Source organism: Mustela erminea, chromosome 21 (assembly GCF_009829155.1).
Source record: "Mustela erminea isolate mMusErm1 chromosome 21, mMusErm1.Pri, whole genome shotgun sequence".
NCBI lineage: Eukaryota > Metazoa > Chordata > Mammalia > Carnivora > Mustelidae > Mustela > Mustela erminea.
The window spans coordinates 38,640,715-38,657,771 of record NC_045634.1 but is presented as its reverse complement, the minus strand read 5'-3'; the positions used below and the strand labels follow the sequence as shown (position 1 = coordinate 38,657,771).

At 59.9% G+C, this 17,057-nt stretch overlaps 1 protein-coding gene across 7 annotated transcripts in view; it reads left to right on the top strand.

The window, feature by feature from the left end:
- Positions 1-9,930, top strand: part of KBTBD11 (kelch repeat and BTB domain containing 11) — a 30,466-nt gene extending 20,536 nt beyond the window's left edge. For 6 of the 7 annotated variants that reach the window (XM_032329075.1, XM_032329076.1, XM_032329078.1 and 3 more), the window contains exon 2: positions 6,533-9,930. In XM_032329075.1, coding sequence (XP_032184966.1) covers positions 7,356-9,557 — 2,202 coding nt within the window. In that variant the 5' untranslated portion in view covers positions 6,533-7,355 and the 3' untranslated portion in view covers positions 9,558-9,930. The remainder of the gene's footprint in view (positions 1-6,532) is intronic. The other variant, XM_032329079.1, reaches the window with a different exon arrangement.
- Positions 9,931-17,057: the final 7,127 nt, after the last annotated feature.

The window sequence follows — 17,057 nt, the reverse complement described above, 5'->3', positions numbered from 1 at the left end:
AAGTATCCTAAAAAGATGTCACACCTTCTTCTTTTGCCCTTTATGCTTTAAGATTAAAGGAAAATAAATGATACTGACTTGGTGGGAGACCCCATTCCTTCCTTCTGTCTTGGGAAGTAACCTCTGGACCCGATGTCTGCCACCGTCTTCTTCCCAAAACATAGTGTTCTTTTGTGCGTGTATGTGTGTAAATGGGATGACAAACCACCAACCCTCAAAAATGCAAAATTGTGTTTTTGAAATGTATTCATAGAGATACATGTAAATCTAGTTCTTTTTTTATGGTAGAGTAATTTTGGCAGATCCAAAATCAGTCTAAAAGCAACTCCGCGAATTCGTATTGTGTAAAAGGACCCAAGCCATCCTTCTCACTCACAGGACTGATCGTGTTACCGCCAGGTCACCCTCCGCTCCCTTCTCCACCAGCCATCAAGGGATTTCCACTGTCAAGGAGACACTGTGGCTCCATGGGCGTGACAGGTCCACTGACCTGCAGAGCCCCCAGTGCTTCCCGCCTCCTCCTGTTTCTAGAACTGGTCAGGCTTGTTTCCATCGCAGGATTTCCCCTCTGCTGGGCTCTCTCGTGCGTCCCATCTCACCGACCCTCCGAGTCTCCTCTCGGGGTTCAGTGTGCGGTCCCCATTCTCAGAGGAGTCTCTCCTGATTCCAGACTCAAAATCCAGTCCAGCCGTCACTCTCTCTTAGAACTGTGTGTGGGTCCTTCGTGACACGACTCTCATTCACTCGGAACTCAAAGAATGGCTTCAGGCTTGCCTTCCTCCCTAGACTGGGGCCTTGGTGGGGGCTGGGACCACATCGGCTGGGTTCCTGGGTGCCTCTTGGTCCCTGGTGCACTTCTGGCTACACTGTAGGTGTTCCGTAGACGTCTGTCCAATAAATGGGGAAAGGAATGAAGATTGCTAATTATTTATCAACATTGAGGTATCCATGGGGATTTCACAGGTCGAATGACTGAGAAAAACTGGGATTTATTTGGCTCAGGTCGTTGCTCCTTTCTGACCCCAGCTTTCCATCCCTGGGGGACACTCAGTTTGATTTCAGCAGATGTGCAGAACAGATTAGCTGCGGGAGAGTCGGGTCTACCCACACAGACTGCTCAGCATGGCATCTCAGGGCGAGAAAGTGCAGCGTGGACTTACCATTCAGGTGCCTCTTTCCAGATGCTCCGCGATTCTATCTGTAACCTTAGTGTTCACGCCGTGTGTTTGGCTAAATCTGTAATTCTTGAATCTGGACCCGCAGGGACAAACGCGTCTATTGCAACATATTCTGAGTGTGTGTCCGAAGGGACTTGAGCAGACGGTGAGCTCCTCCACCGTGGCCACAGTCTCTGGAAGGACCGCGCAGACACGTCCGTTCAGTTCTGCTAGCCTGGGACTCGGGCGCCCACAGGACTGGGGGTGCGGCGGCGGCGGGCGATGTCGGCTCTCGCTGCAGCAGGGAAGACCCGGCGCTGCCTTCAGCTGCCTGCAGTGGCCCTTCCGTTCCTGCTCCCCTTCTTGTATGGTCATTACGTCACCTGCAGAGGCATGTCTTGTGCGTCCTGGAGCTCTAACGTGCTGTGTATCTCTGAACTCTTGAATTAGGGAAAAAAAAAAAACCAAACAAACCATGATCTAACAAAGAAAGCAGAACAGTAAATCCGTTCAAACAGACTTTGACTTAGCTGTCCACCTGGGTTATTGTGAATTTTATCTCTCTACACGCTTCACTCCCTCCCGGCAGGCAGTAGCGGGGGACGGTCAAGGGTGCGGACGCAGAGACCCCCTCACTGTGCGGCCTTTGGCACAGCAGGCGAGAGCTGCCTGTGGAGTGGGGGGCACAGCTCCGCCAAACACGGCACCTTGGGCTGCCATCCCAGGCTCCCACCAGCTTTCTTGAATTCCTGCCCAGCAGGAGGCAGTCCCTGGGGACTCGGTGGCCTGCTCACAAAGTGAACAGCTAGAACAGTCTTGGGCGTTGTTTGGGTCTGTTGCTAAGTTTTTTGGTTTTATGAGACTAGTCACTGGAGATTTCTGGGCATCAAGCATTTTCTCCTTTACTAAATCAAGGCCCCGGTGGTCGTCCTGCTAGTCCTCGTCCGTGAGTCACGAGCGCGGACCACCGAGTTGCCGTGCTGGCGACAGGGCCGGTCTGGACACGGCTGGGATGGTCGGCGCTCGTTCGGGCCTGGTCCAGGCTGTCTGTGGTGCTGGCCAGGGCGGGAATGCCCACTTGTGCACGCTTCCCGGGGGCAGGAACTGTGCCGTGCTGCGTTCTTTATAAACCCAAGGCAGTGCTGTGACGCAGGCTCCGGTTTTTGGTTAGGAAGACTGCAGTTTCCAGGGATGGGAACCCCACGCAAGTCAGCTCATGTGACAAATGGAACTGATTAGCTCAGGGACCTCGGACGTCCCAGCATGAACCTGGCTGGAGGCCGGACTCGACCCAGGGGCCTCTCCTTCTGTCTCCCAGGTGGTGCTGTGTGAGCCGGCTTCCTTTTCTAGACTGAAGACCAGCCTGCCTTTGATTTCTGCTCCACTGAGGCAGGGCCCTTCTTCCTCCTGCGTCAGCTGGCAGGTTGTCGTGTCCCGGCGGCCAGAGACCTGACCTGAGGCCGCGCTCTATGGAACAAGGCACGGGGCGTCTGGTGTCTTGGAACAGGCAGCTCACTGCCTGCTTCACGAGCCTTGGACTCTGGACTTGAACAGCTCTTACGTAAAGCTTTTATTCGGGAAATTCCCGAGGAGTTTACTTTTCCCATCACCTCCTGCTGAAGATTCGCCCCCTCAAGTTACCGAGATCGTAACTCCCCTAATAACGCCCGCGAAAGCGCAGGTGCCCGCGCACCTGTCTGCTTTATTCCCAGCATGGGGTGCGGGGCTGCCAGTTTCTAGGACCCCGTGGACAGTTGTCCTGGGCCACGGACGGGGCTCGGGAAGACGTGGAGGCTTCGGTCCCCCCAGCACGCGGATGCCGCTGAAGTCACCTTCCTCACAGTCAGCACTAGCGACGGACCCGACGCTTCCAGACACATCGGGCCTGGGCTCCCGGTGCTGGTTCCAGTTCTGGCTCTGGCCCTAGGAGCTGTGCGCTGGCGGCGTCGTGCCATGTGGGGAGGCTGCCCCTTCTTTCCTCTGCTGCGCAGCCGAGCTCACGAGAGCAAGGCCCTGGCGTGTCTGTATGGTCGCGCCCCCGGCAGAACCTGCCTGGGGCAGCCCCACGCCCGGGACGGAGACATTAGCCATCGCGTTCTCACTACCCCTGTGCAGTCAGGCCACGTCACAGCTCATCTGGTCTTTTAGAAAGGTCCTTCGTGAAAACAGAATTCTAGATTGCCGTCGGGTGGAATAAAGCCTAAGCGGTGTCACTCGGTCTACCGAAGGGCAGCCGCACTCCTGTAATTACCCACAGACTGTGGCACCAGCCTCCCCGTGGGCTCCTGAACTCCACGGGATACACGGCCGGCCTGGGCCTCAGGGCCTCTGACTCGCCGCGTCTCTCCCTGCTTGGAGCACATTACCGATCTCTCGCAGGCGGACTCCACGGGCTCCACTTCCCACGCTTCTGAGACCCCACACGCCCCTCGCTTGCCATGGCCGGACAGCGGCGTTACTGGGCCGCATTTCTGAACGAAGATATATTTCGTGACTGACGCTTCCCGTGGCCAGCTCTGGCCTCGGAAATGCTGCTCCCGGTGTTTGGACGGTCCTCCTGCAAGTCTCTTCTGCGCCGTGATGGGTACCCAGGGAAGGGGACCCGGACCTGTGCCTGCAGCCTGGGCGCCTGCTCCGGGCCCCTCCGGAACTGCCCACTCATTGTAACGGGGGCCCGAAGATGAAATCATCTTGAAAAGCAGTGTTTGTATGAACAGCTGACGCAAATCAACGCGTTCTGTAACCAAATAGAATTCCCGAGGCTCTCTGCAGGTTTCTGGGGCTCTATGAGGGCTCCTGCACTTATGGCTTTCTCTGTTCATGAACCTCACACTGACGATTGGCTGTTTCCTGGGAGAACGGGGTCTTTCTGGTGTTGGGGAAGGCGCACGGTGGGCCTGGTGCACGCGCCATCCCCGGGGACTCCAGACCTAACGGGGTGGATGGCGATGTGTGTGGAACAGGCTGGCTGGGACGCGCACGACACGGGAGAGGGACTCCTCACGAGCAACAAGATCCGCCGCGTGTTACAGGAGCTCAGACGCGTCTCCGGGTCTATAAACAAACACGTTTTTTCAAAAAGCCGACCATAAAAATTTAAAACGAAGAGTCTTTTAAGCAACCTATATTATAATGAAGCCTATTTAATTTTAAATAAACTAATATCCACTTTAGATACATAAATAATGTCCATCTGAGGAAATCATACAATCATTTTTAAAAATAGTCAAGAAATTCATGGAAAGAAACTTTAAAAACTCAGACCCCGGTGACTTGGGATTGTGTTGGTTTCTCTCCTGCTCCGTTACGGGCCTCGCTCTGTCTCTCTTTTCAAACACAGCGGGCCAGCCGTCAGCTTGGCGAGGTGCCCCAATCGACGGCTCTTCTCTAGGTCTGCGGCGATTTACATGAAGACAACCTTGAGGGCTTAGGTTTTTATTCAGTCTGACGTCAGGTCAGCCAAAGAGCCAGGAAGTTCTGGGACTCTTTCTCAGGCTACAGAAAGAAATAAAAGACTAGGTCGGTCCTCTGAGGTCCACCGTCTTGGGCGGTGCACAGACGTGTTAAATAAAGAACGAGCCTCCTCACAGCCGGCTCCCCGAGTTTCTGACATCCGGGTTCACACACACGTATGCATGCGCCCTTTGACCCTCTTGCCCGTCTCCCCCACCCCTGACTTGGACAACCCCTCTTCTCTGTATCTGTGCGGTTTTTAGTAAGATATGTCAATACACCTTAGTTTTATCAGACCTTCCCCGGAATGACCTCGCGGACAGAGTGCCGCTGCCTCCCGGGGGCCACGTGCTGGGGTTCTAGCCTTCGCCGCTCGCCCTCACTGTGCTCTGGGTTTAACGTCCATGGCCACCTCACTGGGCGTGGCGGCTGGGGACAGGGTGGATGGCGCAGAGATGGTGTCGCAGCAGGGCTGGGCCACAGCTGAGTAAACACCAGAGCGAGTCTGTCCTGCTGGCTTCTCCGCGACCCACATGCCCCAGTGGGCCAGGCGTCCAGCTCGCTCAGCACTTCCTCCCCTGGCCTTTCCGTGCACCCTGGCCATGGCCTTCCGTGCAGCGGCTCTGCCACGGAAGCTACCCTTCAGGATTTCTGGAAAAGACAGAGGACAGGAGAGGCAGAGAGAATGGAAGTTTTGCATTTCCAACTTGAAAACACGTCTGCTAAAATAATGGGAAAGCGTTTTTAGCAACCCAGCAGCAGGAGGCTCGGGGCGAACAGGTAGACATGCTCAACTCTGAGCTTCTGCAAGGCTCAGGGGACCGTCTTTGGAAGGACAGTCTCAGGGGACAGTGTTTGGAAGGACAGGAAGAAATCCGGAGACGTTGGGGGAAGCTGATTAAGAAGCGCCCGTCTCGTTCGAGAGGCTCATACATCCTAGCTAGTAATGGAAAATGAAGCTGTGTTTGCTGGTTTTCTTGCCGGTGTGCCCTTCGTTAGGAAGCTAGAACACAATTCGACTCTCCCCTCATGTCCATGGTAGGACTGCTAAGACCCCTTTCAGGCTGGGGAGTCTCAGAAGGTTTAGCCAGTTTAGGGAAGATTATATTTTATCCTTCCCTTGCAGGTGCTCACATCTGCCTTACACATACTTTTTTCTTGGTTTGGCTTTTCTTTGGCTGCATGTGGGCTATTTGGAGAACTGCTTCTCTGAGGTTTTTCAGAGGCTCGTTCCGAGAGCGAGGGGTTCAAACAGATTCCAGAGCTGAGCCTCCGAGGCCAAGTCCACAGAAGTGTCTCTGCTCCTTCTCCAAATATTTGGTTTTTAAACCAACTGGAAAAGACTGTAGGAAAACTGTCACATAGTAGTAAAATTAGTAGGTTCATTGTGCTTTCCACTGAGCATCCTTTACATACACATCCCATTAGGCTGAAAATAGGAATTTGTTGACCTTTGACTGCCTTTTTTTACCCATAAAAAAGGAGTTTTGTTCGGATCAACCCGATGTTTTTATTTTTTAAAAATAATTTCATTTTATTTTTCTGTGTTCCAAGATTCATTGTTTATGCACATAGCCAGCGCTCCGTGCAGTCTGCGCCCTCCGTAATCCCCACCACCAGGCTCCCCCATCCCCCCCCCTCCAAACTCTGAGAAACCGGATGTTTTTAAAGCTCATTGCCTGAACCAGGTTCTCCCTGGGCCTCACAAACAGGGCAGGAATAAGGAGAGAAAATAATCCCTAAGTTGATCTCTTTATCTTCTTCATCTGACTCTCCAGCAGTGATGAGTCACTGTCCCCTTTCCCATCCACTGTGGGTCCCCTACTGTGGCAGTGGTGGGGGAGTGTGGCAGCCCCCACTGACACACGGTGACCCCGCTGCAGAGTGCACACTCAAACACCCTCTCTCTCTCCCACAAACAGGAACAAGAGTGTGCTGACACCGTCTGGAAACATCTGATGTTCCAACAAAGGAGGAGGCTCCAGCCGGATGAGTGCGGAAGGCCGCTTCTGCTGCAGGAATCCTGTTTTTCTAACACCCACCTGGCGAGTGAATTAGGGACAGCCCCCTCCCCGGGGGGTGAGGAGGCGGGTGAACAGTGTGGATGCAGAGGTAGCAGAGCTGCTGAAGCCGGACAGGAGACTAATAGAGACTAATAGAAATCCGGATCACAAATGAGAGTCTTAAAAATAAAAGCAAGCTCGGGGGTGCACTCCACAGGGACCAAAGTGCAAATCCTCCTTCTGAAGTTTAGAGGCAGCGGCCTTGGACGTGTTGGTCCTGGGATGCAGGGGTGGGACTGATGGGATGAAAGGAAAGTGACCCACGCTGGCCCAGGAAGAAAGGGCCTGCCCTGGTTTGTGAGCCCTTCCCGTAGCTCCGCGCTGCAGAGAAGGGGCTGCAGGTCACCGGGAGGCCGTCGGCGCGTTCCCCGGAGGAAGCATCGGTGCACCGGCCTGGGGACCAAGCCACGGAGACCCTGGCCCCGGGCTGGCCCACGCCTCCGTCAGAAGTTCAGCTGAGACTGCACGGCGCTGACGCACTCCTCCTCGCGGCAGAGGGGAGCGGTGTGGGGGCCGGAGGAACCGTGCACACACAAGTGAAATCTGATCGCCGGCCAGGAAAAGCCCGTGAAGCTAGAGCCCCGGAGGCACGGGCGACCTTGCGCAGCCCGAGTCAGGGCGCGGTCATGGTGGGGTGCTGAGCGCGGGTGCGGCTGCGGCGGTGGCGCAAGCAAGCGTCCCCATGGAGAACCCCGTGCCCCCCTGCGCCCTCTATCCCGGGGACGACCGCGGCCGCGGGGCCGAGGCCGGGAGCGCCTTTGCGCAGGGAGCGTGCGGCCAGGCCGGGGGCCGGGGCGGCGCGCCCGCAGCTCCGGGAGAGGGCAGCCTGCAGCCGCCCGACGCGCAGACACCCTGCAGTCTCCGCGCGTCGCTGTGCTTCAGCTCCGGGGACGGCTCCCCGCCGCAGTCTCGCGCCTCCGCGGCGGAAGGCGCAGCGTCCTCCCCGCCCTCGCGTCGCAGCGGCCCGCGGGTCGTGGAGCGGCAGTGGGAGGTCGGCGGCGCCGCCACCGCGTCCGCCGAGCAGCCCGGGGACCCCGAGCAGCGCGCGTCCCCGGAGGATTCTGTGTCCCCGGAAGAGCCCGCGTCCGCCGAGGAGCCCGGGGACCCCGAGCAGCGCGCGTCCCCGGAGGATTCTGTGTCCCCGGAAGAGCCCGCGTCCGCCGAGGAGCCCGGGGACCCAGCCCAGCGCCCGTCCCCGGAAGAGCCCGCGTCTCCCGGGGAGCCCGTGTCCACTGAGGAGCCCACGTCCCTGGAAGAGCTCGTGTCTCCCGAGGAGCCCGTGTCCACCGAGGAGCCCGTGTCCACCGAGGAGCCCACGTCGCTGGAAGAGCTCCTGTCCCCCGAGGAGCCCGTGTCCCCCGAGGAGACCGGGGACCTCCCACCAGTGCCCCCGGGCGTCGGGCCGGCGCACGGGGAGCCTGACCTGGTCATCGAGGTGTCGGGCCGCCGGCTGCGGGCACACAAGGCGGTGCTGGCGGCTCGCAGCGACTACTTCCGCGCGCGCGCGTCCCGGGACGTGCTGCGGGTGCAGGGGGTGGGCTGGGCGGCGCTGCGGCTGCTCCTGGCCTACGCGTACAGCGGGCGCATGGCGGGCGTGCGACCGGACAACGTGGCCGAGGTGGTGGCCGGCGCGCGCCGCCTGCAGCTGCCGTGCGCCGTGCAGCGCGCCACCGACGCCGTGGCGCCGCAGCTGAGCCTGGCCAACTGCTACGAGGTGCTGAGCGCGGCCAAGCGGCAGCGGCTGTCCGAGCTGCGCGACGCCGCCTACCGCTTCATGAGCGACCACTACCTGGACGTGCTGCGCGAGCCCGCGGTGTTCGGGCGCCTGTCGGGCGCCGAGCGCGACCTGCTGCTGCGCCGCCGCCTGCGCGCCGGCCGGGCCCGCCTGCTGGCCGCCGCGCTCGGGCCGGCCGGGGAGCGCGCGGGCAGCCGCCCGCAGAGCCCGTCGGGGGACGCGGAGGGTCGGGGCGACGCCGCCGTCTACTGCCTGCACGAGGCGGCCGGCGAGTGGCGCGAGCTGACGCGGCTGCCCGAGGGCGCGCCGGCGCGGGGCTGCGGCCTGTGCGTGCTCTACAACTACCTCTTCGTGGCCGGCGGCGTGGGGCCGGCGGGTCCCGACGGCCGCGCGCGCCCCTCGGACCAGGTCTTCTGCTACAACCCGGCCACCGAGCGCTGGAGCACCGTGCGGCCGCTGCGCCAAGCGCGCTCGCAGCTGCAGCTGCTGGCCCTGGACGGCCACCTGTACGCCGTGGGCGGTGAGTGCCTGCTCAGCGTGGAGCGCTACGACCCGCGCGCCGACCGCTGGGCCGCCGTGGCCCCGCTGCCCCGCGGCGCCTTCGCTGTGGCGCACGAAGCCACCACGTGCAACGGCGCGATCTACGTGTCCGGGGGCTCCCTCTTCTACCGCTTGCTCAAGTACGACCCGCGGCGCGACGAGTGGCAGGAGTGCCCGTGCAGCAGCAGTCGGGAGCGCTCCGCGGCCATGGTGGCCCTGGATGGCTTCATCTACCGCTTCGACCTGGGCGGGGGCCGTGGCGACTCGCAGGCGGCGGAGGCCGGAGGCGTCAGCGTGTTCCGCTACCACTGCCTGGCCAAGCAGTGGAGCCGCTGCGCCGCGCACCTGCGGCCCCCGGGCGCACCGTCCAGCCTGCAGCCCTTCCGCTGCGTGGCGCTGGACGGCACCATCTACTGCGTGAGCCGCGCAGGCACCTGGCGCTTTGTGCCCCCGCAGGACAGCGAGCCTGGCGCGGACGTGGGCGCGGGCGAAGGGGGCAGCTTCGAGCCCGCACCGCTCCGCGCCCCCTTGGACGCCCGAGGCGCGCTCTTCCCGTTTGTGCTCAACTTGCCGGAGAAACCGGACCGAGGCGAGGAAGGCGCCGCGTAGGGCGGGCAGGGTCCACCTGGGCATCTCCCTCAGGGACGCCCCCGTGGGCGGAGATCCACTGGAGGGGGTGGGGGGCACGGTCCATGGGGACCATTTAAACCCTTTGAAGTTGGAAGCTTGTCGCGGGGCCTTGAAGACTTTTTGCAATGCTGTTTTAAGGTCTGCTGCCCTATTCTGCATTCCCTTTTGCGCCGCTTTGCTCCACGGGGTCAATGGCACAATATGTAAGGTGTGTGTAAAGAGGTGACCTTACAAACATGGCATGGGAAGTCGGAGGGAGAAGAGGGGAAGTGGAAGATGGCGCCTGAGGATGAGTGGGTGGGTCCCAGAGTGCCCATCCATTGTCCCGGGGGCTCAGGGGCAGTTGAGCTCCAGAGTGCCCATCGATTGTCCCGGGGGCTCAGGGGCAGTTGAGCTCCAGAGTGCCCATCGATTGTCCCGGGGGCTCAGGGGCAGTTGAGCTCCAGAGTGCCCATCGATTGTCCCGGGGGGCTCAGGGGCAGTTGAGCTCCAGAGTGCCCATCGATTGTCCCGGGGGCTCAGGGGCAGTTGAGCTCCAGAGTGCCCATCGATTGTCCCGGGGGCTCAGGGGCAGTTGAGCTCCAGAGTGCCCATCGATTGTCCCGGGGGGCTCAGGGGCAGTTGAGCTCCAGAGTGCCCATCGATTGTCCCGGGGGCTCAGGGGCAGTTGAGCTCCAGAGTGCCCATCGATTGTCCCGGGGGCTCAGGGGCAGTTGAGCTCCAGAGTGCCCATCGATTGTCCCGGGGGCTCAGGGGCAGTTGAGCTCCAGAGTGCCCATCGATTGTCCCGGGGGGCTCAGGGGCAGTTGAGCTCCAGAGTGCCCATCGATTGTCCCGGGGGCTCAGGGGCAGTTGAGCTCCAGAGTGCCCATCGATTGTCCCGGGGGCTCAGGGGCAGTTGAGCTCCAGAGTGCCCATCGATTGTCCCGGGGGCTCAGGGGCAGTTGAGCTCCAGAGTGCCCATCGATTGTCCCGGGGGCTCAGGGGCAGTTGAGCTCCAGAGTGCCCATCGATTGTCCCGGGGGGCTCAGGGGCAGTTGAGCTCCAGAGTGCCCATCGATTGTCCCGGGGGCTCAGGGGCAGTTGAGCTCCAGAGTGCCCATCGATTGTCCCGGGGGCTCAGGGGCAGTTGAGCTCCAGAGTGCCCATCGATTGTCCCGGGGGGCTCAGGGGCAGTTGAGCTCCAGAGTGCCCATCGATTGTCCCGGGGGGCTCAGGGGCAGTTGAGCTCCAGAGTGCCCATCGATTGTCCCGGGGGGCTCAGGGGCAGTTGAGCTCCCGAGTGGGAGGGAGAGTCCCAGGCGGGGGTGTGCACACTAGCGTCCTCACTGCACCAGGAGAAGACCCTGCACAGAGCTCAGGGCCACCTCCCCCGGGCGGGGGAGCCCCTGAAGTAGGCCACCGTGGGCTCTGTTGGCTTGAGGTTTACACTCATAACCCATACGCAGAGCTCTTGAAACTTTTTCTGCTTTAGTGAAAAGGCTCATGTCATCCTATGTTCAATTATGGTTGGGGTAGTTTCCGATGTCGCAAGCGTGAAAGGTGGGATCTGTCCCTGTCTCCTGTCCAGCAAGCGGGGAAGGATTGCCTCTGTCTGCCGAGGATCCCACAGAATGGGCCTCACCCCCTCTCAAGGGCCACTCCATCTCACCTTTCAACCCAGATAGCTTACAGACTTTTGAGTTAAAGGGTGTTAATGATTATATCCGATGTCCTAGTAATGACTTACTTCAGAGAGCAGATCGTGAGTAGCAAAAGCTGACCCCAAGGATGCTTGTCTGTTTTGAAAGGAACCTTCCTCAAGTGCCCTCTACATGAGCAGCCACCTTCCTGTTCTCGAACGGGCTCAAAGAACAGGTGCCCCCTCCCCTCGCCCCCGAGAAGAAGGTTGAAACCCCTCTCGGCACTTCTAAAGACAAACATGTAGGCACATTTGGAATCCACTAGTGTCCAATGTTCGCAGGATGTATTAGGCCATTCTGACGAGAGAGATTAATTTTTACTAGTATGGTGGCAGGAAGATGTGGCAGTGACAGGAAGTATACTGACATAGGGGAGGTAATGTGTATTTGTAATGTAAGTAGCAGGTAAACTACATTTTTTCTAATCGACTTCCAAAATACCCTAATAGAATTAACATCAATTTCAGTACTTTGAGAGGTCACGAGTGTTAAAAAGAAACCCAGTGATTGCTCATTTGTTATAACATTTTACTTTCCAAACAGGTGTAGACAGAGTTTACTGTTTATTAAGAATTTAAGGGTAAAGTGTGTGCTCAGAAAGAGAGGCAAACCGATCTGGATTCTGAATTGAGACCATTTTATAAAATTATAGCAGGAAAAGTGCATGTTGACAGTCACCGGCACTTAACCAGAGGACGTCGCGCACCCTCACTGCTTTTCCCTTCTTTCTCCAGTGGTGGGGGCTGACGTCTCTGTAGCAACAGAGGGTCATTGGGAAACAAGTTGTGCTTTCTAAAGAGCCTGTGGTTGTGGAAGTTACCGGTTAAGTATGTTCGGAAATGTCTAGCTTGCGTCATGATGCACAAGCCAGAGGGATGGAGTTTAGGATTTCTGTGAGAGTATGTTCTGGCGACCTATGTGCTCTCTCAAGACTGCTCCTGAGCCAAGAAGGTATCGTGGCAGCCTGGTTCTTCGTCTTAGAAAAGGACGGACTCCGCCTGGCCTGGCCTTCCATACGAGTAGAACGCAGAAACCGTAGCGGGAAGGGAAGTTAGAGCAGAAGGAAACAAAGTTCTTGTAAAGAAATGTGCGCCTGTGTCCTAGCACATTTCCCTCTAGAATGTTATATTTATGCTAAAGCTTTTATATGAAATGGAACCAGGCCAATATTTTCATTCCTTAATTCTCAAATTCATGAAACACTATCACTGTGATTTTGCTCGTGAAATCATTCCTGCGATGTTTGTTGTTTCGAAACAAAATGCTGTGGGAGTGAGTTTCCCAAGCAGGCTCGTCCCTGCAGGGGCGCATGGGAGGTGCCGACTCGTGGGCGCTGACAGCCTCAGCGTCCAGTGCCCAGCTGGAGTTCTGTGTGTTGTTCTAGGATTTAATTTAATAGAGGGCGGCCCCAGACCTGGCGTCCCTCCTGTGGGAACTGACCCTGGATTTCCAGGGTTTGCCGCACTGGAATGCACGAGCAAGCCCAGGGAACGCAAGGATAGGTGCATGGACACAGAAGGGCGTGGATCTTATTTCTCAGTACAAATGCCTCCTAGAGACAAATGCCACGAGGACCAGTTTCTTTTGCTTTGGGGCCAGTATTTGGAATTGTAACCACAAGGTTCGCAGCAGTCAGGCAAGCAGGTGGGGGCCAGGGCCACGATGCAGAGGACTGTGTGGTGCCGGGAGGGGCTGTTGGGGGGCATCCCCTGCCGAGACTGGCCCCTGATGGCTGATACTCCAAGGCGGGCCCTTTGCGCACACGACGGGACGCTCCAGGCCTGCACCAGCGCCGGGTCGGGATGCCTCACTGTTCTCGTTCCCGGCTGCTCACTTTGCCGCGGACTCCTGAGGACGGGTCTGTCAGGGGACAGCGCGTCTGATGTGTGTAGGACCACCCATAACTCTCGCGCAGGTGACCCCGGCACGCAGACATTTCCCCATATGCGAACGAGCAGTGGGCTTGTCCGGGGAGACTGCGGTGGACAGAAAGGTCCGGCCTTTGGCTAGTCGATGGTCTTTGTCCATGGAGACTCACTCGAGCCGCAGAGACACGGGGCTGGCGATGTCTTCTTCCACACATTTATTCTTGGTCTTGGGAACAACCTGAGCCCCAAGCGACCCTTGGCAGCTTTCAAGCTGGACTTGGGCCTTGCTGATGGGGTGTCTGCATCCCTGGGGGCCCCTCTAAGAGGACACACAGACGCCGTGGCTGCGTGTCTGCTGCGGTTTGAACTCTTACGCGTGCATTTTGCCGCAGACACTCAAGAAGCGCAGCCGTCTGCTGCATCTGCGCCGTTTCTGGTGGCTTTGGTCATGCTGGCTCGTCGGGCGGGCTCTTGGGTAACTTCCTGTGAACAATTCTCAAACGGGATGTGTTTGAGGTCCTTGGCTGTATTGTCTAAAGCTGAGGTCCGTTGGGACCACAGCCCGCGGGAGCACCTGCAGGGCCGAAATGGCAGCAGATGGGCTGCTTGTGTTTTATTTTAGGTGCTTCCCCAGCTTATGAAATGCTGTAGTCGGGCGTTCCAAAAATCCCACCTTCTCACTTACGCCGTTCCTGGGCTGCGGTATTCCTGACAAGACAGGAAGCAAGACGCGCTCGCTCCGGCGGCACCGCCTGTCTGCCCCGGCGCCGGGACCTGCCGGCACGCACGCTCCAGCGGCACCGCCTGTCTGCCCCGGCGCCGGGACCTGCCGGCACGCTCGCTCCGGCGGCACCGCCTGTCTGCCCCGGCGCCGGGACCTGCCGGCACGCTCGCTCCAGCGGCACCGCCTGTCTGCCCCGGCGCCTGGACCTGCCGGCACGCACGGCCACGCTCCAGCGGCACCGCCTGTCTGCCCCGGCGCCGGGACCTGCCGGCACGCACGCTCCAGCGGCACCGCCTCTCTGCCCCGGCGCCTGGACCTGCCGGCACGCACGGCCACGCTCCAGCGGCACCGCCTGTCTGCCGCGGCGCCGGGACCTGCCGGCACGCACGGCCACGCTCCAGCGGCACCGCCTGTCTGCCCCGGCGCCGGGACCTGCCGGCACGCACGCTCCAGCGGCACCGCCTGTCTGCCCCGGCGCCGGGACCTGCCGGCACGCACGCTCCAGCGGCACCGCCTGTCTGCCCCGGCGCCGGGACCTGCCGGCACGCACGGCCAGGCCCCGGGCACCGCCTCTCTGCCCCGGCGCCTGGACCTGCCGGCACGCACGGCCAGGCCCCGGGCACCGCCTCTCTGCCCCGGCGCCTGGACCTGCCGGCACGCACGGCCAGGCTCCGGGCACCGCCTCTCTGCCCCGGCGCCGGGACCTGCCGGCACGCACGGCCAGGCTCCGGGCACCGCCTCTCTGCCCCGGCGCCTGGACCTGCCGGCACGCACGGCCAGGCTCCGGGCACCGCCTCTCTGCCCCGGCGCCTGGACCTGCCGGCACGCACGGCCAGGCCCCCGCGCTCCGGTGCCGGGCGTGCTGCTGTGACGGGCACCGGGACTCTGCTTTCGGGGAGCCGCAATGCAGGCTGGACGCCTCTCCTGGGAGGATTCCGCCCTCCACGGCTCTAACAAGCGTGAACAGACTGCAGGCAGGGGTCGAGTAAAGACGCACCAGCCCTGTTCCCCGCAGGTCAGGCCCGCGGACGCTGTATGCACAGGGAATGAGCTAACGCTTCGGTTTCTCGCGCCTGGGCGCAATTGCTGTGAAGCCTTGTCCGTGTCCGCTTATGCCACGATGAAATAAATCATTGGAAATGCTACTGCTCCTGAGTCTGTGCCGTGGTTGCTTCTCTGCCCCCCCCTCCGCACCCCGACAAGCAGAGCGGAGCCCCAGGTGAGCTGCCCTCCCTCGGGAAACCAGAAGCGTCCTCACCTGGGCCGCGGAGGTGCCCGCCTTGTCTGCCAGGCCCGTGCCGGCGGCTCCCCTCGGTGGATGAGGGTATGATGACCCCCGAGCCTCTTTCCAGCCCCCACGTTTACGCTCGATGGTCTCTTCACACTTACGAGGTGCCTGTCCACGCCTCCACCGCTCACCTGTCCCTTCCCCCTGCCCGCGGTGCCACGCGTTGGTTTCCACCTCGGCCACACCTCTGGGTCTCCATGGTCACTTACTCCTACAAAGGGAAGCCTGTAGACCCAAACATCCCTTACAGTTCGCACTCCCCAGGATCACGGGCCCGTGCCATTGTTAATTTGTAGGGGTTCGTTAAGAAATTATTTCTTTTCCTCTTAAAAATATTGTTTCATGGGGCGGGGGGCTGGGGGATGTAACTTGGGCTAGGGGGACGCAGGAGCTCCCCGACCCGAGCTTGCCGTCTCTCGCTTCCTAATGGCTTTTCCCCTGCCAATCCAGAATTCAATCTGAACTTCCGCACAGCTGCAGTCCCCCCCCCCCCTCGAGTTCTGGGGTTCTGATAATGGCCTGGGATGAGTTTCTTGGCCTTTCACACCTTTTCAGTTAGATGTAATGCCACAAAACACAGGGGCTTTGCAGACAGAGGTGATGCACTTTATAACAAGTTGGGGCCCACGGAGGGTGTGGGAAAGGCTCACCTCGCTGGTCTGAGATTCTCGTCCTGTGAGAAAGGAGGATTTCCTTAAAACCACTTCCGGCAGATGAATTGACATCTGTGTTTGCCGAGGGGAGTTATTGGGCTCAATTCTTCAGAGAGCACAGCGGCCCCCGAGCGCCTTCCTTGGGGACCATTTTGCTGGTGGCTGGTGGCCCTGCCCTTTGGCGCTAACAGGACATTGACCTGGGCACTGCGCTGTCCCAGACTGACCTGCTGGTTCCCGCAGATGCCTCCGAACATTCCAGCAGCAGGAAGTAAGCAGCCGTGTCCCAAGGCGGTCCCGCTAGAAGCGCGTCACTGGAGCGTTTCGGGGAGGGATCCGGCACTGACCGCTGATCACCGACAGCGGGTCATTACACTCCATGAAGCTGTCCCCTGGTGCTGGCTGGGAAAGGTAGAAAAAGCACCAAGGCAGGACGTCGTCTGCGTTCATTCTGAGTGGCGGGTCTGTCCCATTACTGGAACCTGTGGGACGCCCGACTCCATGAACGGTCACATTTCCGTACCTGCATCAACAATGCCATCGGAGCGCTGACGGGTCAGCTGTGCGCACACCCTGCTGCAGGCACCCCCCGGGTCGGGGCTTCTCAGAGTCCGGGAGAGGCCCTTTGCGAACTCCTAAAAAATGCAAAATCCTAGGTCCCAACACGAGAGGCTCCATTAAAGCTGTCCCCGGGGAGCCAGGAGTTTGGGTTTTCACAAACACCACAGGTATCGCCGGAGCTCAGGGCCGCGTTGTGTGCGGGGGTCCCGCAGGGTGCGACGGTCCCCATACAGCCCAGGTCCCCGTGGCGCTGTGTTCGCTGCCGACACCTCTCCAGGGCTGCCTCTCGTCCCGCACCTGTCGCGGCGACGCTGCCTGTGCTGCTCCGGCTGGATCGTCCTGGAGAGGTTGTGTTTGTCACACACCGTGAGTGGGGTGCAGGAAGGCACTAAGAACCAGCTCCTTATGATAAGCCGCTTACATGCTAGTGAGGGAGCCCAGACACTCAGCAAGGCCTGCAGTGTCCAACCCCGTGACCTTGGGCTGGGGAATCAGAGGCAGTTTCTGCACCTGAGCCCAGCAGGGACGCTTGCCGGCAGGTCCGGTCTGTGCGGCTTCCGGCGGTGGAGGCAGCACGGCACGGGGTAGTCCCGTAACCCTCCGGCCGACGCGCACAGCCTCCCGCACCTCCTCTCCCCCCACCTCCGTCCCCGCTGGTCGGGGCGTCGTCGCCACTGATGAGCCCCCGTGGACACGTCCTCAT